Here is a 26,490-nt window from a genome sequence, read left to right as displayed (position 1 = left end):
CGAGTCCAGTTCAGACTTTCAATTGAATACATAGCAGGACTTGTTTGTTGCTTTTATCATTTTTTTAATCCTCCACCTACACCTACAACATATGGGAAGGCTTATTGCTGTTGTAGGTTTTGTTTCTACAATTGGTGCCCCCAATTTGTAATGGTACCTCAGAGTTTCTTAGACCCCCGAGGAGTACTAAACCACCGTTACGTTTGAAAAATTACAATTATTACTATTATATATTTTTTTCTTCCTGAACTCTCAGCACTCCCAATTTCTGAACTGTATCAATCTCCGAGCTGGAGCTCCAAGCCGGCAAGGACTTTCGGAATTACGTGGTCGACATTTTTTTGGCCTTGACCTAATTTTTAAGGTCATCATCTAATTCAAATCCTCTATCGATTTGCTGACGATTCCACCCTCTGCCGTGACATCGCTCATCCTTCAGACAAGCTGCAGCTTCTTCTCTCTCCTCAGACCTGATAAAATCACAAAATGATCAAACACTTGGAATATGTTTTTCAATCCTGACAAATCTCACACTGTCACTATCTCTCTCCGAAAGGACCGTTTGACAAACCTTCCTATCTACTTTCTTAACAATCCTCTTGAGAAGGTTCATTCTTTCAAACTCTTGGGTCTCACTATCTGCCATTGTCTTTGTTGAGCAAAACACATCTCAAAGTTGGCCTCCAAAGCCAACCGCCGACTGGGCGTCCTCCGTCGTACAAAGTCCTTCCTTGGCACACCTGAACTCCTATCCACCTACAAGGCCTTTGTCCGCAGTTTGATGTAGTACTGCTCTCCCCTGTGGGCTTGCTCCCTTGCCTTACACATTTTGCTCAGTTGGATGCCATAGAAACAAAGGCCTTCAAGATTATTAGAATCTCCCGCGATTAAGCTGAGTCGATGGGCCTATCGCTTCGCCACTGCAGACAGGTCGGTGATCTCTGTCTTCTACTGCCTCCTTGCTGGTCTTGCACCCTCTGCTCTTTCCATGCTTTGTCCCCTTTCATCCCCACCCCCATGGTTTATGTAGGACTCACACGATCCACCATCAACCCCCTTCTGGTGAAACTACCCAAATACAGGATCACTGCTCACCTCCACTCATTTGCTCCTCTTTTTTCTCATTCATTCATTGGCTGGATATCATTCACAAAGCATACATAGACCATTGGAGAGGGTCATAAGCAGTCTATATGTGCATGGAGAGGATCTTAAGCAGTCTATGTGTGCATAGATATGGTCATAAGCAGTCTATGTGTGCATGGAGAGGGTCATAAGCAGTCTATGTGTGCATGGACAGGGTCATAAGCAGTCTGTGTGTGCATGGAGATGGTCATAAGCAGTCTATGTGTGCATGGAGATGGTAATAAGCAGTCTATGTGTGCATGGAGATGGTCATAAGCAGTCTATGTGTGCATGGAGAGGGTCATAAGCAGTCTATGTGTGCATGGAGAGGGTCATAAGCAGTCTATGTGTGCATGGAGATGGTCATAAGCAGTCTATGTGTGCATGGAGATGGTCATAAGCAGTGTATGTGTGCATGGAGATGGTCATAAGCAGCCTATGTGTGCATGGTGAGGGTTTACCACATGCTGACGCTTCTTCCTCAGACGATGATGGTTCGTCAGAAGTCTTCTTCTTCCGGCCAAGAGTCATAAATCGTGTAATCTTCTTGCCAGTGACTTTGCTGACGGAATCCTTAAGCTCTGCAAGGCTTGTCCGTTTACCTTTATCTGCAGACCAAAGAGATGCTCAATCACAATTTAATAATGAAGACAAGTGTTGTGATTTATAGAAATTATTTGCTAATTTATCTTTCTGCACTGCAAAATTGCTGATCAAGTTAATAAAATTGATTTCTGCAAGTAATTTATCATCATCAAGAGTAAAAGCTCGCCTTCCTTCCAAGATGAGAGCTGAACATTTAAAATGTTAGTAGTATATGTATTAGTTGGTGTGTGATCAAAGTAGTTTCCTCACAATTTGCTAAAAATATAAGCAGCTCTTCTTGGATGTTTGTCTTTTATCTTGTTTTTAATATTTTATCTTGAACATGGTTCAGGGAAGCTTATGCGATGACGTGTCCTCCGTCCGTCAGTCCGTCAGTCTGTAAACACTTGCAACTTCTTCTCCGAAACCGCTGATGGGATTATGACCAAACTTGGCAAAAATTATATGTGGTGTGTTGTAACTCAAGTTTATTCACGACATTAAAAAAACCGTGGTCTAAGGGAGGCTACCGGGAGGTCAAAGTGGATCCAGGTTTGACCCCCCAAAATAGGAATTTTGGTTTTTCCTCTGAAACTACACACACTATTTCGATGAAACTTGACCACAACCTTCATCACCCGTGATGTACCAAAGTTTGTTCACGACAGTAACAAAAAGCGGGCCCTATGCGGGGTTCATGGGGGTTGCCGCACCGAAATAGGTATTTTCTTGTCTGTGTGTTTCAATCACTCTTTCCCTCACTTTAATTAAATCACTCTTTCCCTCACTTTTAAGTTTAAATCACTCTTTCCCTCACTTTAATTAAATCACTCTATCCCTCACTTTAATTAAATCACTCTTTCCCTCACTTTTAAGTTTAAATCACTCTTTCCCTCACTTTTAAGTTTAAATCACTCTTTCCCTCACTTTAATTAAATCACTCTTTCCCTCACTTTTAAGTTTAAATCACTCTTTCCCTCACTTTAATTAAATCACTCTATCCCTCACTTTTAAGTTTAAATCACTCTTTCCCTCACTTTAATTAAATCACTCTTTCCCTCACTTTTAAGTTTAAATCACTCTTTCCCTCACTTTAATTAAATCACTCTATCCCTCACTTTTAAGTTTAAATCACTTTCCCTCACTTTTAAGTTTAAATCACTCTTTCCCTCACTTTAATTAAATCACTCTTTCCCTCACTTTTAAGTTTAAATCACTCTATCCCTCACTTTAATTAAATCACTCTATCCCTCACTTTTAAGTTTAAATCACTTTCCCTCACTTTTAAGTTTAAATCACTCTTTCCCTCACTTTTAAGTTTAAATCACTCTTTCCCTCACTTTTAAGTTTAAATCACTCTTTCCCTCACTTTAATTAAATCACTCTTTCCCTCACTTTTAAGTTTAAATCACTCTTTCCCTCACTTTAATTAAATCACTCTATCCCTCACTTTTAAGTTTAAATCACTCTTTCCCTCACTTTAATTAAATCACTCTTTCCCTCACTTTTAAGTTTAAATCACTCTTTCCCTCACTTTAATTAAATCACTCTATCCCTCACTTTTAAGTTTAAATCACTTTCCCTCACTTTTAAGTTTAAATCACTCTTTCCCTCACTTTTAAGTTTAAATCACTCTTTCCCTCACTTTTAAGTTTAAATCACTCTTTCCCTCACTTTAATTAAATCACTCTTTCCCTCACTTTTAAGTTTAAATCACTCTTTCCCTCACTTTAATTAAATCACTCTTTCCCTCACTTTTAAGTTTAAATCACTCTTTCCCTCACTTTAATTAAATCACTCTTTCCCTCACTTTTAAGTTTAAATCACTCTTTCCCTCACTTTAATTAAATCACTCTATCCCTCACTTTTAAGTTTAAATCACTCTTTCCCTCACTTTAATTAAATCACTCTTTCCCTCACTTTTAAGTTTAAATCACTCTTTCCCTCACTTTAATTAAATCACTCTATCCCTCACTTTTAAGTTTAAATCACTTTCCCTCACTTTTAAGTTTAAATCACTCTTTCCCTCACTTTTAAGTTTAAATCACTCTTTCCCTCACTTTTAAGTTTAAATCACTCTTTCCCTCACTTTAATTAAATCACTCTTTCCCTCACTTTTAAGTTTAAATCACTCTTTCCCTCACTTTAATTAAATCACTCTTTCCCTCACTTTTAAGTTTAAATCACTCTTTCCCTCACTTTAATTAAATCACTCTATCCCTCACTTTAATTAAATCACTCTTTCCCTCACTTTTAAGTTTAAATCACTCTTTCCCTCACTTTTAAGTTTAAATCACTCTTTCCCTCACTTTAATTAAATCACTCTTTCCCTCACTTTTAAGTTTAAATCACTCTTTCCCTCACTTTAATTAAATCACTCTATCCCTCACTTTTAAGTTTAAATCACTCTTTCCCTCACTTTTAAGTTTAAATCACTCTTTCCCTCACTTTAATTAAATCACTCTTTCCCTCACTTTTAAGTTTAAATCACTCTTTCCCTCACTTTAATTAAATCACTCTATCCCTCACTTTTAAGTTTAAATCACTCTTTCCCTCACTTTAATTAAATCACTCTATCCCTCACTTTTAAGTTTAAATCACTTTCCCTCACTTTTAAGTTTAAATCACTCTTTCCCTCACTTTAATTAAATCACTCTTTCCCTCACTTTTAAGTTTAAATCACTCTTTCCCTCACTTTAATTAAATCACTCTATCCCTCACTTTTAAGTTTAAATCACTCTATCCCTCACTTTTAAGTTTAAATCACTCTTTCCCTCACTTTTAAGTTTAAATCACTCTTTCCCTCACTTTTAAGTTTAAATCACTCTTTCCCTCACTTTTAAGTTTAAATCACTCTATCCCTCACACTTTAAAGTTTAAATCACTCTTTCCCTCACTTTAATTAAATCACTCTTTCCCTCACTTTTAAGTTTAAATCACTCTTTCCCTCACTTTAATTAAATCACTCTATCCCTCACTTTTAAGTTTAAATCACTCTTTCCCTCACTTTTAAGTTTAAATCACTCTTTCCCTCACTTTTAAGTTTAAATCACTCTTTCCCTCACTTTTAAGTTTAAATCACTCTTTCCCTCACTTTTAAGTTTAAATCACTCTTTCCCTCACTTTTAAGTTTAAATCACTCTTTCCCTCACTTTTAAGTTTAAATCACTCTATCCCTCACTTTTAAGTTTAAATCACTCTTTCCCTCACTTTAATTAAATCACTCTTTCCCTCACTTTTAAGTTTAAATCACTCTATCCCTCACTTTTAAGTTTAAATCACTCTATCCCTCACTTTTAAGTTTAAATCACTCTTTCCCTCACTTTTAAGTTTAAATCACTCTTTCCCTCACTTTTAAGTTTAAATCACCCTTTCCCTCACTTTAATTAAATCACTCTATCCCTCACTTTTAAGTTTAAATCACTCTTTCCCTCACTTTTAAGTTTAAATCACTCTTTCCCTCACTTTTAAGTTTAAATCACTCTTTCCCTCACTTTTAAGTTTAAATCACTCTATCCCTCACTTTTAAGTTTAAATCACTCTTTCCCTCACTTTAATTAAATCACTCTTTCCCTCACTTTTAAGTTTAAATCACTCTTTCCCTCACTTTTAAGTTTAAATCACTCTTTCCCTCACTTTTAAGTTTAAATCACTCTTTCCCTCACTTTAATTAAATCACTCTTTCCCTCACTTTTAAGTTTAAATCACTCTTTCCCTCACTTTAATTAAATCACTCTTTCCCTCACTTTTAAGTTTAAATCACTCTTTCCCTCACTTTAATTAAATCACTCTATCCCTCACTTTTAAGTTTAAATCACTCTTTCCCTCACTTTTAAGTTTAAATCACTCTTTCCCTCACTTTAATTAAATCACTCTATCCCTCACTTTTAAGTTTAAATCACTCTTTCCCTCACTTTTAAGTTTAAATCACTCTTTCCCTCACTTTAATTAAATCACTCTATCCCTCACTTTTAAGTTTAAATCACTCTTTCCCTCACTTTAATTAAATCACTCTATCCCTCACTTTTAAGTTTAAATCACTCTTTCCCTCACTTTAATTAAATCACTCTATCCCTCACTTTTAAGTTTAAATCACTCTTTCCCTCACTTTAATTAAATCACTCTTTCCCTCACTTTTAAGTTTAAATCACTCTATCCCTCACTTTTAAGTTTAAATCACTCTTTCCCTCACTTTAATTAAATCACTCTATCCCTCACTTTTAAGTTTAAATCACTCTTTCCCTCACTTTTAAGTTTAAATCACTCTTTCCCTCACTTTAAATCACTCTTTCCCTCACTTTTAAGTTTAAATCACTCTTTCCCTCACTTTTAAGTTTAAATCACTAAAATCCTTCTCTCTTAAATCCCACTCCTCCCTCTAGGTCTTTAAAACATCTGTTCACCACCATCTGTTATCTTCCCCCATCCAAAACCTTGATCTTTTCTACCCCCTTAATTCACCCCAGATCCGCTTTTCTGGAAATACCGATTTCATTCTTTCCTGGAAGTACTAGCAGTGTCCATGTGTTTTATACCTCTCCCACCCCCCCCCCCCCCCGCCTTTCCATGCCTCCTCCCCCCAAGCCCTCCCTCTCCCACAGATCTTCCATTGTCCCTGTTCTCTACTGTTGTAATTTTGTGCTTCCCTCTCTCTCCCTTTATTGTATGCTTTGTGTATCCATTTGTCCTTTTTTGTGATTGATGTTAGCTTTTACACGAGCCTCGATCTTGCATACAAAAAAACCCAAAAAAAACATTTGATTACATCACAATGATTCTAAATGCTGCTCTGTCTCCTAGAAACCATTAAAATTGGTGTACAATACTGTGATACTGCTTAAAATATCTTTAGTCATATAGTATACTGCCTTATTCTTCTGTCAGCAGAGTGTCCAGGGGTATTGCCCCTATTTTTTTTAATTCTACAGTGGATTAAGGTTCATGTAGGAACTTGCACATACATGGTGTCTTAACAAAATACATACATACTTTATACATTGACAATGGTACTATCTTGTCATTCTGCACTGCCTTATGGGTAGCAGCTGACCTACGATGTGCAATCTTTCAATCACATACTAACACATCCCTGTTAGGTAGTAATAAGACACAACATTGCCCCTCTTTTTGCTATCTGTGCGCATGGAGAGAATGGCAGCCAAAAAATAAATAAATAAATGTCATTAATTATTCTGAAGTATTAGATCTGTGTACATTGTATCGAGATACTGTATATCACATGCAACATAATGATATAAAGAGACACGTGCGTAGTTTTCAATCATTTGCAAGGAGATTAGTGGACAAAGGGCAAATAAACATAGTACGGTATATATGGGATTTTTTTTTTCACGAGCTGTATGGTCATTTGGGAACTCCCAACAGGCTAACCCAAATTCATTGTAAACTAGAACGACACTAGGTAGAAAACATATCTCCGCCAGATGAACAATTTACGTCTTGTATCCCACCGATAGGCCGGATCTACAGTCGGACATGAACCAAAATCTAATTGCTTGTTCTCGTCGCCTACCCAACTCATCCACCAAGTTTTGTCAAAGTCCGTCCACAGCTTTTTGAAATGTTATCCCATGTATAGTTTTTGGCCTTATCACTCAATTGTGAAGAATCATTTCGCAAATGAAAAAAGATTCTCTTATCCGGATCTGGGTCTTCACCAAATTCGAATCAATTCGACTGTCACACACCAAACCACCATGTTTTGTCTTAATGCGTCCATATTTGAGATATCCTGCTCACAGACAAACAGGCAGACAAGCAGGGATGAAAACATAACCCTCCGCCCCCCTTCGTTGGCAGACATAATTGTATCCATTTGTACAATCAATTAGTAAAATGTTGCTGTGTAGCAATAAGTTACAAGTTAATTCAATTTAATGAAAGAGTCCATTCGTCCCCCAAATTGTGTCTCAGAGGTGAAGGATCCTACCTTTCTCAATGCCATGTACATAAAGTGCCTTCAAGATCAACATCTACCACCACCTGCACACACCCATACCCCACACTTATCCCTAAAGCTCTTGCCCAAGTTTGTGCATACCTGCATTACAAACATATTTTACCTTTGCCATCACAGTTGCTACTGATGGAACCGTTTTCACAAGGTGCCTTGTTGCTTCCATTATCTTCAAGTACAGCGTTTCTCTCCAATGAGGAGCTCTTTTTATGGGAGGAAAATAAATATTGTTGGCGAGATTTAAAAAAAAAATGAACAGACATCAGGCAACATATTTGCCATCCAGTTATCTGGTCCATAATTCCATTCTTGACGCACATTTGGCTATAAGGTCTTGCCTGCTTGGTTGTCATGCATGCAGAGGATGTTATATTGTATAATAATAAATAAAGTCATTTAGACGGAACATTGTCCATTTTTGTGACTGTGCTTCTTTGAAGAATTTAAAGAAGTCAAATAGGCCATCATTGGTGAAGGTTATATCACGTATCTTTCATCACCTCATCACTGGCTTTCATCACACCAGTTATTAACTAGAATGGTACTCCACTCGGTAAAGCGCATACCTCCGCTAGGCTGAACAGTTTATGTTTTGTATCCCATTGATAGGTAGGATCTGGATTCGGACCTGAACCAAAATCTTACCGGCTTGTCCTTGTCCCCCAAGTTTCGGCAACTTGTCCACTCATCCCTCAAGTTTCATCCAAATCTGTCCACAACTATTTAAAATATAATGGTATATATCACTTTTCTCCCGATCTCTCAATGGTAAAGAATCACTTAAAAAATTAAATAATTCTCTGATCCAAATCCATATTCAGATCGTCACAAAATCAAATCGATTCGTCCTTGGCACACACCCGACCGGTCCACCAGGTTTCATCCAAATCCGTCCACAACTTTTTGAGATATCCTGCTATATATAGTTTTTGGCCCCATCTCCCAATGGTGAAGAATCACTTTAAAAATTCTAGTAGCCGGATCCGAATCCAGATCTTCACCAAACTATAATCATTTCGTCCTTGTCACACACCCAACCTCTCCGCCAAATTTCGCCCGATTCCCTCCACAACATTTTGAGATATCCTGCTATATATAGTTTTTGGCCCCATCTCGCAATGGTGAAGAATCACTTAAAAATTAAATAATTCTCATATCCGAATCCATATTCAGATCTTCACCAAAATCGAATCGAATGGTCCTTGTCACACACCCAACCTCTCCACCAAGTTTCGTCCGATTCCCTCCACAACATTTTGAGATATCCTGATATGTATCGTTTTTGGCCCGATCTCCCAATGGTGAAGAATCACTGCAAAAATCACAGTAGCCGGATCCGAATCCGGATCTTCACCAAAATCGAATCATTTCGTCCTTGTCACATACACTACATATCTGCCAAATTTCGTCCGAATGCGTCCACAACCTTTTGAGATATCTTGTTCACAGACAGACAAACAGACAGGGGTGAAAACATAACCTCCAGAAACAGAAAACAAAAGGAGCTAAAGAGAGGAAGTCGAACCCCAATGAGTAAGGTCAAACACAAACACCTTTTGCTCATCTTTAGCCATTCAAAATTGGCCGATTGATTTCTTTAGAAAGCAACAATAATTTTTAACGTGACAAAGACATTCCTCCCTGAAGTGCAAAATAATTAATGCACTCAGAGGAATATCAGTGTCGTATTTAAATATTTGATGCCCATCCTCATTCATCAGTATTTTTCTCTAGCAATGTGAAATCATAAAAAGGTTATCCTGACCATAAGTTTTAATCAACAAGCTCACTTGTACTATCAAAATGAAATGCAATTGGTGAAGTTACCTTGAACTTATTGCAACATACCTTGTCTGTCTCTGTCCTGGATAGGGTCGATGAAGGAGATGGAGAATCGATTTCTTCACATGCTTCCGGTAAACCACATACCTCCTGAATGATCTGAATGATCAATGCAGCAGAGACAGATATATGGTAAAAGAAAGTTCACATTTTAAAAGTCTTATCCTTTAAGAACATTTACAACGTGAATAACAAAGTCTCAGCTTACCTTGCTTTCTCATCTTTGAACAAAGTGCTCATTTTTACTCATTGTTTATTTAAGTGCAACTCTTGAAGTCATGTGATCCCTTAAGCAGCAATTGCAGTCCTTCATCCACTGGTTTGAATCACAAATGTGAAGTGCATCCTAATTACTCCCAGGGCATTCGTGTGTGTGTGTGTGTGTGTGTGTGTGTGTGTGTGTGTGTGTGTGTGTGTGTGTGTGTGTGTGTGTGTTCATATGTTCGTGAACAAGAAATCTGGAAAAGTTCTGAACGGATTTGGATGAAAGTTGGTGGGATGATTGCCCTTGGGATAAGGAAGAATTGATTAGTTTTTGGTCAAGCTCAGGATATTATTCCGGATCCAGGAATTTTTTGAAGGATTGTTTACCATTGGAAGATAGGGCTCATTTTTTTTTTACATTATCGTCTATATATTCTATATTTAACATTGTGATATGAAAATAGTTTTCATATTTGTTGTAAATGTAGTTTAAACTCGTGGTTATGCGTTAGAGCGGTGTATTTTGTTAGCAGCGTCGTCTTCAATGTTTTTTTGTTTTTTTTCTAATAAAGACATATTCTGTCATTTTAAAACCACCAAAGTGTGTATTAAGTTTCCCCGTTTCATAAAATGTATCGTTTGATACGTATAATGCTTTAAAACTTTTTTCTTTTTTTTTAACCTCAAGAGATATCAACATTTACCTCAGCGAATGTCAATCGCGGTGTCAGTATTTGATGAACGTATAAAGACTTATGTGACTTATAAGTGTGACCAGCATGTGCACGGGATTCTTCCCAGAAGAATGAGTGGTCGCATTAGCTTGTACGACTTAAAATGAGCGAGTTTTGCTTTGACGTTTGGGCCAGTTTTACATGTTGTATCCCTAAGGAATGAAACGAACGTTTTCCTGGCTTACAATTTTATTTGAAGTCACACATGCTTCAAAATACACTCACTTATATAGAATTGAACGCTGAATCCGAAAATGTAAGTGAAATTGCCTTGTTTTTTTTGAACAATATTTTCTATATATTCTATAGATATATACGTATATATCTGTGCAGTGTCTGTCTTGTGTTGTCACTGAACTACTCCCTCAAACTTTTGTGAAATCGTACTATTCCAACTTGACCCACGGCGGGAGTATGCGCTCTACTATGTGGCGTTCTAGTTGTAATCTGTCTTCCACGTCCATTAAACATTTCAGGTATGCCTGTATTCATACTATGTGTGAATACAGTTACCATTTACCATTCAGTTACCAATCACCGACCGGTCTGAGCCGAAATAAGTTTGATGACGTAAGAAAGATTTTGACCGGTTCTCTTACTTTTAGCCACTCTTCAGCCTGTTCATAGCTCTGTGCAGCAAGCACCACAGAGTCAGAGCCTTGCAGACTCAACCGCAGTTCGTGCTTACGCTTGCGGCCATCTTTTGGCACGTAGGCAACGTCGCAGGTGCCCAGTGGGAGTTCCAGCTGTGGTTGCTGTTCCTTTGAGCTCTTATAACACTGTTGGGGCAGCAGAGGGCGTGTGTTACATTCAAATGATAAAACTTCAGGTGGAAAAAATCTAATCTCGAAAATTTCGACTAACTCGATCTGATAATAATCAAAACTTTCACTTTACATCATTATATAAGAAAAATGCATCACCGAATAGCAAATACAGTCAATAAATTGCCTTAATGTTTTTGGAAAGGATGCCCAATCACAACCACAATTGCATCTACACAAAATACCCCATAATGTCAAATTGGAAAAAAAAATTCATATAAACTTTTACAAAATAATTAAAAACGAAATACAGAAATATCTAATTAACATAAGTATTCAACCCCCTGAGTCAATACTTTGTAAAAGCACCTTTGGCAGCGATTACAGCTTCAAGTTTTCTTCGGTATGTTTTCTTCAAGTTTTCAAGTCGGTATTAGCTTTGCACATCTGGATTTGGGAAGTTTCTCCCATTCTTCTTGCACAAATTTGCTCAAGCTCTGTCAAGTTGGATGGGGGGGGGCGTCGGTGAACAGCAATCTTCAAGTTTTTCCACAGATTCTCAATGGGAGTCAAGTCTGTTTTTGGCTGGGCCAGTCAAGGACTTTCATGTTGTTTTGGCTGTATGCTTCTGGTCATTGTCTTGTTGGAACATAAATCTTCATCGCAGTCCAAGGTCTTTTGCACTCAGAATCAGGTTCTCCTCAAAGATTTGCCTGTATTTGGTTCCATTCATTGTTCTCTCTATCTTTACAAGTCTCCCAGCCCCTGCCGCTGAAAAGCATCCCCATAGCATGATGCTACCATCACTATGCTTCACAGTATGGATGGTGTTAAAAGGGTGATGAGCTGTGCTCGGGTTCTGTCAGATGTAGAGCTTTGCAATCGGACCAAAGAGTTCAAATTTCGTCTCATCAGACCACAGAAATTTTTTCCTCATGCTCAGTCTTTCACGTGCCTATTTTTTGCAAACTCCAGGTGTGCTGTCATGTGCTCAGGAATGGCTTTCATCTGGCCACTCTCCCATAAAGCCTAAATTTGTGAAGTGCTGCAGAGACTGTTGTCCTTCTGGCAGGTTCTCCCATCTCAGCCACAGAACTCTGTAGTTCTGTCAAAGTGGTCATTGGGTGCTTGTTCACCTCCCTGACCAAGGTCCTTCTTGCCCGATTGTTCCGTTTGGGCGGACGGCCAGCTCTAGGAAGAGCCTGTGTAGTTCCATAGTCTTTCCATTTCCTAATGATGGAGCTCACTGTGAATACTTATTGACTCGAGACATTTTTTCATGTCTCGACGAGGTTTTCATTTTTAATTAATTTGTAAAACAAATTCTCAAATTTTTTTCCACTTTGACATGATGGGGTATTATGTGTAGACCAGTGGGAAAAAAATCTCAATTTAATCCATTTTAAACTGTGGTTGTAACACAACACGATGTGAAAAAGTCAAGGGGCGTGAATACTTTCTGAAGGCCCTGTATATGCGACATCACATGGAGTTGGGGTCCTTATGTGAAGCTGTAGGAGAACCACCCCCCAACAGTACTCCTCCATGGCTTGGTAATAAGCAAGGAGTCTGAGGTTGAGCTTGAGGTTCTCCATGTGTAGTTTATTGGCATGCAGGTATCCATACATTAACTAATTCCCCTAGTAGCATAGCATGACAACTAGATACAACTGGTTAGGGATGCAATGAGACCACCCAGTATCATCCGCGAGTTCAGATGAGAGCCCAGCAAATTATACAATCACAACGAGACCGCATCGATCACTATTCCCAAAAATGGCGCTTTCTCTCAGAATCAGAATAAAAAAGGCGGGCTTTTATGACGCGAACAGATACGTCACTAGTTCCAGTAAAAATAAAGTAAATCGGAAAGATGATAATACACCGCCTCTCAAGAGGGGGAGAGAGGGAATCACTGTTGACCACTCCATCATCCGATTTTTGAATAAACATTAAATAGCTGAAATTAAAACAATGTCAAGTAAGGCTTATGGCTCTAAGATAAGAGAGTAATCGAGTCTTTCACAGCAATTTTTTCACAAAAGTATTTGTTATATAAATTTGACACGATAAAATGTCCACGTCAAGGACTTAGGTCAGGGGAAAAAAAACAATTTATTATTCTTAGAGCTTTTATATCCCATGACCCTTGACCCCACAAAATCCTCACCAGCAGGCGGTTTTCTTTGATGACACAAAGCTGCCGAGACCACTGGCCAAAGCGTTTCTTGCGCAGGAGGAAACCACATATTCGACTGTCTTTAACCAGGTGCATTGAAGCCTCCTCAGAGGGCCATTGGCGCGTCATGGTGGAGTCTTTGTGGTCTCCACAAGTACCTTCGTCATCTTCCTCCTCCTCCTCCTCCTCCTCATCATATGATTCATATGAGCTGCTTGCCATGTCTGAATCCCCCTCTAGTGAAAAACAATTCATTTTGGTAAATACATGTATGAACCATGAAATTTTCAAAACGTACCTTGTACGTTATACAGTATCTAATACACCGAAATATAACCGAGTTTGTGTCTGTCTGTCATAAAAGCCGCCCATTTTACAGGCCACGCCCTCCCTGCCGCCATTTTTTTTTTCCACATAGCTCTTTGGCTTCATAGGCCACTGGTGTACATTTGAAGACTGAACAATGCGTCTTCTATCATTAAATAAAGTTAACATTCTGAGGAAACAATTGATTGCATCTCATGCAGACAGTGGCGTATCGAGGAAAAATGACGCTTGGGACGAGATGCCAAATTGCCGCACCCTCGTAATCACATACTGAACTAACCAAAAGCCTACTGAAATAACTTTATTACAAATCAAATTAAGTGCAGTTCATCTACAAGTAAACAATTACACTTTTGTTTTCTGCCTAAATGGTCATTTGCTTACTAATCGTTGTAGTTGTTGGTGTCATCGCGGGACCCATGTTGGCGCCCTGTAGCACCACCAAGGGTCTGGGGTACCCGCAAAATATGGAGCCCTTAGATTTGTGTTTGCACTATGCGACAATATCCACCGACCCATGCTAGGGGCCCCTGGGAGAGTCAGACTACGTCGTTGGAAACTCGCCGAGTGGCACGAGCGGAAAGGTTAAACGTGGCACCTACTTTGGTGGCCCGTAGCGCCCCCATGGAGGGTCTGTCGTACCCACAAATTATGGAGGACCTACAAACGGTGTAAGGGAAGATAACTACCGAGCCACAGTGAAGGCTCCGCGTGAACCGCACTACGTAGTTGGAACTCGCACCGAGCGCTGTGCCAGTGAGTCATGCATGCGATCGTGGAAGTGGAAAAGTCGAACCGGTGACCTACTTTGTTGGGTTCTGGCGACCCCCGTGGAGGGTCCAAGGTTCCCCAAATGGCACCCAAAAGGGGTCATACTAAACACTGCCCGGAGATTCCAAGAGACTTTTTTTTAGCAAATGAACACTTTTTTTAGCCTGTCCCATGCGCAGCAGGAGATGGGGTTTTGCAATCATGTGTGTGTGTGTGTGTGTGTGTGTGTGTGTGTGTGTGTGTGTGTGTGTGTGTGTGTGTGTGTCTGTGTGTGTGTGTGTGTGTGATATTTGTGTGTGATATTTGTGGGTTTAGGTAAAATAAAAACAAATAAAAAAATACAAATTTCATCCCTTCCCTCCTTTAAGCCGAATATTAATATCCCCCCTTTCTAAACTTGTGCTTCACCCTATGGCTATCCTTGTGGAAGTATGTGTAATATGCATGATTCAGAAGCGATGCAGCTGACCTATATCTGTTTGACACGGAAGTGGGATGTCACTTCCGGTGGCGTGAACGAGTGGGCCGGGCCTGGTGTGTATAGGATGGTGTGTATAGGATGCTGTATAGGATGATGTCACTTCCGGTGGCGTGAACGAGTGGGCCGGGCCTGGTGTGTATAGGATGGCTGCTATAAACATATTAAATTGTTTGCAAGCTCAAACATCTTGTCCTCGATCAGCTCAAACATCGATACATGACAGCATGCCTATACGTTTTTGATTCCAAAGAAAGAGGATCATTCACATCTCTCCAATGATCATCTCATTGCTCTAACTTCTCGATTATAGAGCAATGGAGTCCATTCCGTCTAATAAACTGCTCTCACTATTAGAAAGACACAATCTCCTCTTGAACTACCAGTAAGGTTTTTGTAAAGTGAGGTGAATAGGTGACCTGCTTGCCTACGTAACAGATGTCCGACCCTCTGTTCACTGCAATAGTGAGAGCCAAGTAATCACTATTAATATATCTGAAGCCTTTGATCTGTTTTTGCACAAAATAATTTTACACAAACTTCCTTTGAATGGAATTCATTCAAGGCTTTGCAGTTTCCATAAAAAACGCATCCGATTGACTTGGAGTTAATAATAACAAGCATTGTGAGTATTGCGCTGCAATACATGTCCCCTACCGGCAGTCTGTCGTCCGGAAAACTGTTGGGGAAATTACCAAGGGTTATTTACCCACAGGTTCTGAATCGTTCCCAATCGCTAATTACCTCAGGACGGGCTCACCTGTGATTCGCACTCGGGACTTCGATTTATACACCTTTCAGACAGGTCAGCAGAAGCACGAGAAAATACGTTGTTGATAAAGAACCTTTCGAGTCGCTAAATATCAGTAATTTATTATATTTTCCGGTTCAGGATCGATGATCGATGTGTATATATATATATGTTGCTCGGCTTGGCTCAGCCCCTCCAGAAAGCGCACGCTGCGTCGCGCTTTTGACGTTCGCAGACGAGGCCGAGGGCGTGTGGTGCGGCTTGAGGAGAACTCTAGAATAAACAAGATATCCATTTAAAATAAAAAAAATTCGTTTAATTAACGATATCTGCCAAACCATGCGCCCTATCGCAAATTCCAAAAGGACATTTTAGTAGACTGACATGCTGAATAGATCTGTGAAGTCTTCCCTCGATTGGATCAAAAATGAGGGAGGGGCTCGGTTTTAAAGGTTCATGCTTAAAAACGTCATAACTCTGAAACCATGTGACGCATGACGTCATGCTCGCTGACTTTTTTGTTCGTCATGGGTATGCGATTCTGCCTGCAAAGTTTGGCCTCGATCTGTTCAGCCGTTGCAGAGAAAATGGGGTTTTCGTGTTTTCACGAAAAACAATATGGCGGCCGAACCACGTGACCTGTGACGTCATAATTACCATTAAAATATTCTACAGACCGAGTCCCCCCGACGGTGAAAATTTGATCTCAATCGGTCCTATTATTGCAGAGAAAATCTTTTTTAAAGGAAATTAAAATTTAAAATGGCACTGAGTTAAGGATCATCAGAATTATCAGAATTCCCAAAGTTCAAAGTGCCATAACTTAATGACGGACTGACGGACGGACAGACGGAGGGACAGCGTGCAAACCTATAGTCCCCTCCGGTGTACACCGGTAGGGGACTAATAATATGAGTTCCCTTACAATAAACATTTGACAACAAGAGGAGGCCATTAGGCCCATCAATGCCTGCACTGTTATTACCAACTTAGCCTTTTGGCCGTACGCCATCCTTTTAAATTCTGAGTATCAAGCAAGGATGAAGAACGTGTAATTTTGAAGTCTTTGGTATGACTCAGGCTTCGAACCACCAACCTCCTAGACTCAGAATGGATGCTCTAACCATTACATCAGAGTCTGGTGCAATATCTTTCTGAGTTGATGGATATCTTTCTGATTCCTTCTCAAGCAATGATAGTGCTCCTCAAGGTTCTGTCATTTCCTCAATTATTTTTGTGCGATCTAATAAATGACATACTTTCACCTGGTTTCAGCAGTGTCCACTTATTTGTTGTTGATACTACTCTTCATTCATTCATTCTTCTTCTTCTTTGAAATTCCAACAAGTATTCAAACACTGTCTTGCTTTTGGTTGTCTCCAAAAAAATTCACTCGAACTGTCCCTAGTATTTCAATTACAAGACTTGATGGTGTAATGGTTAAAGCGCCCGCTTCGCTTCAAACCCCAGCCAGGTCATACTCATGCCTTACCAAAAACGTTTAAAATGGCACGTGCCTCCTTGCTGGACATTCAGCATGCACAAGGATGTAGCACGGACAATTGCCATCGATTCCCTTCCATGGAGAGGAGGAAATTCCTTCTGAGGATATACCCTGCTGAGTGTGGTGAGAAAAGTGGTGCCATTGTTGTGACGTCACTCGTACTTAAAGAGTATCAGCACCTCCCCGAAGCTCAGTGGCTGTGTTACGTGTTTGTTTCGAAAGTATGTTCGTGTGTGTCAGCTCCATTACGTGTCAGTCTTTGTTTCCTGCTGTTGATGTCCACCCCCACCCCCCTTCTCATTATTTTAACTGTTCTTTTTGGTCTTTTATGTCCTGGTCTGTTTTGCATGTTGTAACTCCTCAATGTGCCTCAACTCAGCGTACAAAAAAGTGTATGGGGAAGGCCTCCCCCATCAGTTCTTAAAATCCTGGATCATGTTCAAGCTAAAGCTGCATGTCTGGTGATACTTTGATAGCTGCATGTCCTTTACCAGCAATAAAGATCCACCATCACACAGTTTTCTCCCTTTTCCTTTATTACCATAATTAAGATGGTCAGTGGTCGGCTGAATTCACTGCTCTGGTCCCTCGCCCATTACCCTTGAAGAGACCAACACCAATCCCCAAGCTTCCTCCAGTCATATTTACCTCCGCCACCGAAGGTGGATGAAGGTTATGTTTTCACCCCTGTCTGTCAGTTTGTTTGTCTGTCTGTTTGTCTGTGAACAAGATATCTCAAAAAGTCGTGGACGGATTTGGACGAAACTTGGTGGACAGGTTGGGTGTGTGACAAGGGCTAATCGATTAGATTTTGGTGAAGATCTAAATATGGATTCGGATACGAGAATTATTTAATTACCAAGTGATTTTTCACCATCGAGTGATCGGGCTGAAACCGATACATAGCACAATATCTCAAATCCGGTCCATCAGTAGGATACAAAACAAACTTTTCAGCCTGGCGGAGGTATGCGCTCTACCAAGTGCCGTTCTAGTTTAACATTGCAATTCCGTGTGAACACATATCTTGATGCTCGATAATTTCCCAGAATACCTCCAGGCTGTGGAACTTGGTGTTCCTCTTTGTTTTCCCTCTTTGTTGTCCCCCGTCGCTCAGCGGAGCGAAAGGGGGACTATGGCTTTCCCCTCCGTCCGTGTGTCCGTCCGTCCGTCCGTCTGTGCGTGCGTGCGTGCGTGCGTGTGTGCGTGCGGGCATGTGTGCGTGCGTGCGTGCGTGCGTAAGCGAAGGACCGCATTCGAACTTGGTGTGTGGGTGCAACCCACGTCAAAATCCAAGATGGCCGCCGCCATGTATGTCTGATGCCATGTATGTCTGAACCTTGTAACCTGCATATCTTGAAAAATAAGCGAAGTACCAACTTCTAATTTGGTGTGTGGGTGTATCTCGCCATAAGGAAGAACGCTATTGAAAATTGGGTCGCCACGTCAAAATCCAAGATGGCCGCCGCCATGTATGTCTGATGCCATGTATGTCTGAACCTTGTAACCTGCATATCTTGAAAAATAAGCGAAGTACCAACTTCTAATCTGGTGTGTCGGTGTATCTCGCCATAAGGAAGAACGCTATTGAAAATTGGGTCGCCACGTCAAAATCCAAGATGGCCGCCGCCATGTATGTCTGAAACTTGTGAGCGAAATATCTCGAAAAATAAGCGAAATACCGACGTCTAATCTGGTGTCTGGGTGTATCTAGGCACAAGGAAGTACGCTGTTTAAAATCAGGCCGCCACGTCAAAACCCAAGATGGCCACCGCCATTTATGTCTGAAACTTGTGAGATGAATATCTTGAAAAATAAGCAAAGTACCAACTTCTAATCTGGTGTGTGGGTGTATCTAGGCACAAGCAAGAACGCTGTTTAAAATTGGGTCGCCACGTCAAAATCCAGGATGGCCGCCACCATATATACGTCTGAACCTTGTGAGTGAAATATCTTGAAAAATAAGCGAAGTACCAACTTCTAATCTGGTGTGTGGGTGTATCTAGGCACAAGCAAGAACGCTGTTTAAAATTGGGTCGCCACGTCAAAATCCAAGATGGCCGCCGCCATGTATGTCTGAACCTTGGAACCTGCATATCTTGAAAAATAAGCGAAGTACCAACTTCTAATTTGTTGTGTGGGTGTATCTCGCCATAAGGACGAAGGCTATTGAAAATTGGGTCGCCACGTCAAAATCCAAGATGGCCGCCACCATATATATGTCTGAACCTTGTGAGCAAAATATCTTGAAAAATAAGCGAAGTACCAACTTCTAATCTGGTGTGTGGGTGTATCTAGGCACACGGAAGAACGCTGTTTAAAATTGGGTCGCCACGTCAAAATCCAAGATGGCCGCCGCCATGTATGTCTGAATCTTGTGAGAAGAATATCGTGAAAGATAAGCGAAGTACCAACTTCTAATTTGGTGTGTGGGTGTATCTCGGCATAAGGAAGACCGCTATTGTAAAGTGGGTCGCCACGTCAAAATCCAGGACGGCCGCCACCATATATATGTCTGAACCTTGTGAGCGAAATATCTTGAAAAATAAGCGAAGTACCTTCTGGTGTGTGGGTGTATCTAGGCATAAGGAAGAACGCTATTGAAAATTGGGTCGCCACGTCAAAATCCAAGATGGCCGCCTCCATGTATGTCTGACCCTTGTGAGCGAAATATCATATCATAGCATGTTTTCTGCGTGTTCCACTTTGTCAACTCACATCACTTCCCCGACGGGGGACCTAGGCGTAACGCTTGTTTTCTTTGTTTAAGAGTGGTGAAATGAAATGATAAATAAACCTCCAATTTAATTTTGTCTCTTTTCCCTCGCAAGGAGTCCTAAAAGTTGGTCAGTGGCCTCCTTTACTCTCCCGCTGCTCATACCCCTTTAAAATGATGCATCAGAAAGGAAAGCATTACTTTTGTTTTCATTATCGAAGTTGAAGACTTGCTTTTCATCAGCCTCTTCGTAAAATGCATCAGTTGTTGTTGTATTGGAGGCCATTCCTTCGCTATCTGTCAGTCAAGGGAACACATACAATGATATCAATGATTACTGCTTTTATACCCCATTTAGGGGGATTTTTGGGTCACACTGCCTTTTCAAAGGTAGCCTATCAATGCCCATCTCAGGTTGCACATACAGCTATGAGAGTTGGTCACAATCAATGTATGGACTACCTAAGCCGATAAAGAGCAGACCAAGCAGGGCTCAAAGACTTGCCTTTCCTGCATGTATTTGTAACCAGATATCATAACTACCCACATACAAATATACTGTTGGAAAGTTTTCACAAGGCACAAGAGTTGACCGTATTCATGCTACCTAAGTATAATTTATGGTGATCAATAATCTGTTTTGTAAAAAAAAAACAAAAAAAAAACATGCAAAAGTCCCATAAAACCATGAATCCTAGCGGCCCGAAACTTTGCATGCATACCAAGTGAACTCCAAGGGAGTGGTTTAATTAGTGCCGATGACTTGCATTAAATACTCTGGTATATTTCAGGACAAATAAAATAGGATAATCATATTGTTGATGCAAAAACCTTTAATTCAGCAAACTACAATACATTTTAAAAGGGTTGCAACATCTGCTGATGCGAGAGTCACTAAATCACAGAGAACACTGTACTTCAAAGACAATGGTAACCTGACCGTTAAATTTGTTGGTGATGTGGATGTTAAAATATCCCTTCATATATGTTGAAAACACGGACATAAAGAAATTTGATGCGAGTATAAAGAGTTATTCGTGCAGTAAGAAAACTTCGCAATCCAAAATAAGGCCTCAATTGCTCGCTGTAGAATTATAAGAAACAAGAAGCTTTCTGTCTGCTGTGTTTTCAAACAAGGTAAATATGTAAAATGCCAGGTTTTTTAGTTTCTGCAGTTAAACAGCATGGTTACCTTTGTCTCATGTAATAAATCAAACACTTCATTCCTAAATCACTTAGAAAAATGTTATATGCCTAAAACTACAGCAGCACTTGTGAACAAAAGCTTTCACCAGCTGTAGGAATTTCTCAAAGCACCACTAAGTCAACTTGTTCTTGATAGGGAAGCAGCAACCACAAAAACTTAAGCAGGACACACAGCGTAGTACCGGGATGCAAGCATGCAATAATTTCCAGACAGGGTAAAGGTGAGAACTGCGAGTTTCCAGTAATGACTTACTCATGTACATTATGTACTGAGGTGTGCGGTCTGGGGTCAAAGGGTCTGCGACTTCATATGCATCATCGCGTTGTTTTATGGGGACTGTTTGAACCACGCTGACCACTGCCTGAAGGGAAAAAGAGAGACAGGGAAAGGAAACTTGTTCAAGTTTGCACCTTAATTTTAATCTCTGGAGTAATGCAGCCAATAGGCTCGTCTGAGGCATTAGGTTACAAGTTCAAATTCCCCGACAATCCAGCAAGAGCTTCAAATACAATGCACATATTTAAATATATTAGTTAAACACCAGAAGTGAAGGAATATCAATATATATATATATATATATATATACAGTGTGTATCAAAAAAAAGGTAATCCGAATTCAAGGGGTTAATATGCAACGGTTATTTTGTTTGACAATTTACATGTGGATTACCAATTATGAGGAGTTCCTCAGCTTTCCATTGATGCCTTTCATGCATCATTGCTGTCACACATGACCGAGTACATGTTCATTGAAAATGACAAGTTCAAATCGCATTTTTACAAGTTTGGCTAATCGGTGCAAGACGGTTTTAAATGGACGCATTACTTGTCGACTGCCAAGTTGATTATGTGAAATTGCTAAGCTGGTCTGGTAATTCGTCAGTTGCGTCATCATTTGTTTCAGATGGGTATTTAAGGTGGGCCTACAGTGTATGGGTTTAAAGACAGTCTGAGTCATTGAAAAGATGGTTCAACTTACGACTGAACAGCGGACCTTTGTGGTTACAACCTATCACCAAACTGGAAGTTTGCAGTGAACTCGTGATGCGTTCAGGGAATGTTTCCCAGAACGGGAGCTTCTAGCAGCCAAAACCATCTGGGCGAATGTTAGAAAATACCAAGAGCATGGCACTAGCCTCAACCACAACAAGGATAATTCTGGTAGGAGGCACACTCGGCGATCGGAAATGAACATTGCAGCAGTAAGGCAGCAAGTTTTGGAGCATCCTCAGGATACCAGCGCAAGATGAAATACATTCATTTGTTTCAGATGGGTATTTAAGGTGGGCCTACAGTGTATAGGTTTAAAGACAGTCTGAGTCATTGAAAAGATGGTTCAACTTACGACTGAACAGCGGACCTTTGTGGTTACAACCTATCACCAAACTGGAAGTTTGCAGTGAACTCGTGATGCGTTCAGGGAATGTTTCCCAGAACGGGAGCTTCTAGCAGCCAAAACCATCTGGGCGAATGTTAGAAAATACCAAGAGCATGGCACTAGCCTCAACCACAACAAGGATAATTCTGGTAGGAGGCACACTCGGCGATCGGAAATGAACATTGCAGCAGTAAGGCAGCAAGTTTTGGAGCATCCTCAGGATACCAGCGCAAGACGAAATGGGACTGGATTGCCTTCGGCAACATTCAACCGAATCACAAGACTGGACCTCCACCAACATCCATATCGGATTCACATCCGGCATCAACTTACGCCAGGGGATTTTGCCAGAAGGCTGGTGCTTGCCGGATGGTTGATAGCACGTTGCAAAGCAGATGTCAATTTCCTGCGGTATCTCGTTATCGGCGACGAAGCTGCTTTCGCCATGGACGGCAAGGTCAATACCCATAATGTTCTTGAATATGCACCGACAGGACAACCCCCGGAATTTAATTTTGACACCAACATGAATCGACAAAAGTGGACTGTTTCGTTGGGACTTTGTGGAAGTGGTCAGGTGATCGGACCATTTTTCTTTCAAAGGAATGTCAATGGTAACAGGTATTTGCAGATGATCAATGATGAAGTTTTACCGCAGCTGGAGGAGAACTTTGAGCGGCAGGTTCGTGGTGTCTTCAGATATCTCTGGTGGGCCCAAGACGGCGCCCCAGCACATCGTCTTATCGCTGTCTGAGATCGACTGAGGGAACTCTTTGGAGACCGAGTCATCACCCTCAAACATGCAGTGGAATGGCCGCCAAGATCACCTGACCTCACACCATGTGATTATTTCCTTTGGGGACATTTAAAGAACAAGGTGTTCGTAACTCCTCCCCGTGATCGAATTGCAGGGCCGTATTCGACATGAAGTGGATGCTTTGCGCAATGACCCGGCTATGGTGAGACGAGCAGTTCAGGGCAAGCTGTGAGCTGTGAGCTCAAGCTGTGAGCTTTGTGTTGAAAGGGGAGGTGGACATGATGAAGGTGTGGGTGCATAAAGGCCAATCATTCCTGAGAAAAGTTCACATCTGACATTCATTTTGCACCAATTATCCTGACTTGCATCGATTAGCCAAACTTGTAAAAATGCGATTTGAACTTGTCATTTTCAATGAACATGTACTCGGTCATGTGTGACAGCAATGATGCATGGAAGGTATCAATGGAAGGCTGAGGATCTCCTCTTAATTAGTAAACCACATGTAAATTGTCAAAATAAATAACCTTTGCATATTAACCCCTTGAATTCGGATTACCTTTTTTTTATACTCACTGTATATATATACAGTGCATTCAGACCCCTTCACTTTTTTCACATTTTGTTATGTTGCAGCCCTATGCTGAAATCATTTAAATTCATTTTTCCCTCATCAATCCACACTCAATACCCCATAACGACAAAGAGAAAACAGGATTTTAGAAAGTTTTGCAAATTTATTAAAAAGAAAAAACTGAAATACCACATTTTAGTCCAGGAGCCCAGAAGGTTTATTCAAGCGAAAAGCGCCGGAACGTTTGACCTCATGGGCTGATGGGGTCATCCACCGACATCACAAAAATGCATTGCTGCCGGGTCTGACCCGTGGCTTTCCCCCCGAAATCACTCAATTAGTGACGCCATTACTGAAAACCTATTTTGCTCAATACCTGGAGAACTATGCATGATAATATCACGAATAAGGTGTCTATACCTATGTTTACATGGTCAATCATTACACTGACACCCACATTATTGCTAGAAAATGTATAGTTTACCGTGTAAATGTTTAGTTCACCCACTCAGTTAGCAACGCCATTGCAGAAAAACCCATTTTCATTAATATCTGAAAAACAATGCATGATAATATCACAAATAAGGTGTCTATACCCATGTTTTTGTGGTGAAATATTACAATGCCAACTCTAGTGCTTGAAAATGTGGAGTTCACCCTGAAAGTTGCCTACTGGAGTCGTACCATCTCTGTCTTTTGTTACAATGTGGCAAATAATGCATTGGTCTCTGTCCCTTTTTGTTACTTACGATCATGGCAAATGACGCCCCCGTTTGTATAATTTGCAAAGAAAGAGGAGAAAAGAAACGTGCCCTGAAGTGTTTCAATTCCAGCAACTGGTAAACAGCCAAAAATGCTGCAAGACGGCGAAAGGCACTTCAAAGTGACAAGTTTTCGAACACCTCGGAAGAGATCAGAACAGCTGAGGACACAGAAGGCAAATATTACCAGTCAGTTTGCCTCAGTCGATTCTGTGCTGTTAAGAGAGGAGCACCTCCAAGCACAGAACCATCTGAACCATCTCAGAAGACCACTCGTTCAAGTTCCGATCATCCTTCTACCAGCACGAGAGGAGTCCTTGGACAGGAATATATTTTTTGTGGACAGAAGAGGAAGAGGAAGTTGCAGAAAAATGAACCCCTCAGCCAATGTTTGACCACAGACGGGAGCAAGGCAATCCTTCTTGCTGCTAAGAAAAAGTGTGATACTAGGCTCATTGGACTAGGGGAAGATCTTATTGCAAAGGAAGCCAAATACCATAACGGTTGTCGTCGTGACTATGTAAGACTGCTTGTGACGGATGAAGAGCAAACGTCGAATCGGAAGATGCACGTTGAAGCCTTCAAAAACTTGTCAATGTTCCTCGAAAATGAAGTCATCAAAAACAAAACTCCCATGTTGGCGTCAGTAATTTTCAATTTGTACAAAGAAGAGTTTCTTGCTCTTGGAGGAACACAGGATGACATTGATAGGTACACTATACAAAAGTCTGATATCGAAGATAAAGGAACGATTCCCGGAAATCCTCGTTGACAAATGAGCAAACAAATCTGGAAACCTTGTATTCCACTCATCACTAACGTCTGCTGAGGCATTTGCCATGCTGACTGATTCCAATGAAAAGATTGAAGAAATCAGGTGGGGCTGCCATGGCATTGCGGACAGAAATTCTTGCAATCCCCCAATCAAAGACCCCATCACCCACTTCAGTTCACACCCTGAAGGAAAATTCCCCAAGTATCCCCGATCTGACTCTCCTGTTCTTCCGGACTCTCATCGGTGGGTTGCAATCAGAAATTGGTGTAAATAACTCCAATGGGGATGTGATCGAGAGAAAAGCATTAGCTGGTGCATCGAATGCTGTGTTCAACTGTACCAGAGGAAGAGTTAGGCCTTGGAAGCATCAAGCCCTTGGGCTCGGGTTGGGAACACTGACAGGATCGAAAACACCACCCTGAACCACTTTGGTCATTGTATCAGCTACGATGAAGTGAAGCGGCTCGAGACTGAAATGGCCTACACCTGCTCTGACCTGGACATGAAAGCCCACAGAATCTTGTTTCTCACAGTCTGAGAGTCCTTTAGGTGCTTTTTTGCATACTCCAAGTGGGCTTTCATGTTTCATTCACTGAGGAGAGGCTTCCGTCTGGCCACTCTGCCATAAAGCCCAGATCGGTGGAGTGTTGCAGTGATGGTTGTCCTTCTGGAAGTTTCTCCCATTTCCACACAGGATCTCTGGAGCTCAGCCAGAGTGACCATCGGGCTCTTGGTCACCTCTATTACCAAGGCCCTTGTCCCCCGATTGCTCAGATTGCTTCTCCCCCGACACCTAGATAGGCCCATAAGAAACTAGCGATTCTTATAACTAAGCATATTTATGTAAGGCTGTCCTCCCTCCTTCTGCACTGTCATCATAATTAATACATAGGACATAACAGGGTGTCACTCCACTGGGAGCTGCGATACTTGTACAACAATACACTTTAATAATATGTATGGATGAGACGATACATTGGATGCTTTTTCAAGTTGCAAAATGCATCAACTTTATTCCCATTTGTCATTATTTCATTATTAGCCCATCCCCTGCAGAGCAGGAGATGGGGTTTTGTAATCA

At 40.8% G+C, this 26,490-nt stretch overlaps 1 protein-coding gene across 2 annotated transcripts in view; it reads right to left on the bottom strand.

The window, feature by feature from the left end:
• Positions 1 to 26,490, bottom strand: part of LOC137422269 (actin filament-associated protein 1) — a 237,775-nt gene that overhangs the window by 44,913 nt on the left and 166,372 nt on the right. For both annotated transcript variants that reach the window (XM_078771780.1, XM_068109020.2), the window contains 7 exons: positions 21,417 to 21,525; positions 20,159 to 20,254; positions 13,402 to 13,646; positions 11,067 to 11,246; positions 9,536 to 9,628; positions 7,794 to 7,890; positions 1,587 to 1,733 (listed from right to left, as the gene is read on the bottom strand). In XM_078771780.1, the coding sequence (XP_078627906.1) occupies positions 1,587 to 1,733; positions 7,794 to 7,890; positions 9,536 to 9,628; positions 11,067 to 11,246; positions 13,402 to 13,646; positions 20,159 to 20,254; positions 21,417 to 21,525 (967 nt within the window). The remainder of the gene's footprint in view (positions 1 to 1,586; positions 1,734 to 7,793; positions 7,891 to 9,535; positions 9,629 to 11,066; positions 11,247 to 13,401; positions 13,647 to 20,158; positions 20,255 to 21,416; positions 21,526 to 26,490) is intronic.

Source organism: Myxine glutinosa, chromosome 2 (assembly GCF_964187855.1).
Source record: "Myxine glutinosa chromosome 2, kmMyxGlut1.1, whole genome shotgun sequence".
NCBI classification, from domain to species: Eukaryota; Metazoa; Chordata; class Myxini; order Myxiniformes; family Myxinidae; genus Myxine; species Myxine glutinosa.
The sequence above is the reverse complement of the archived record's forward strand: the minus strand, read 5'-3'. Positions and strand labels throughout refer to the sequence as shown.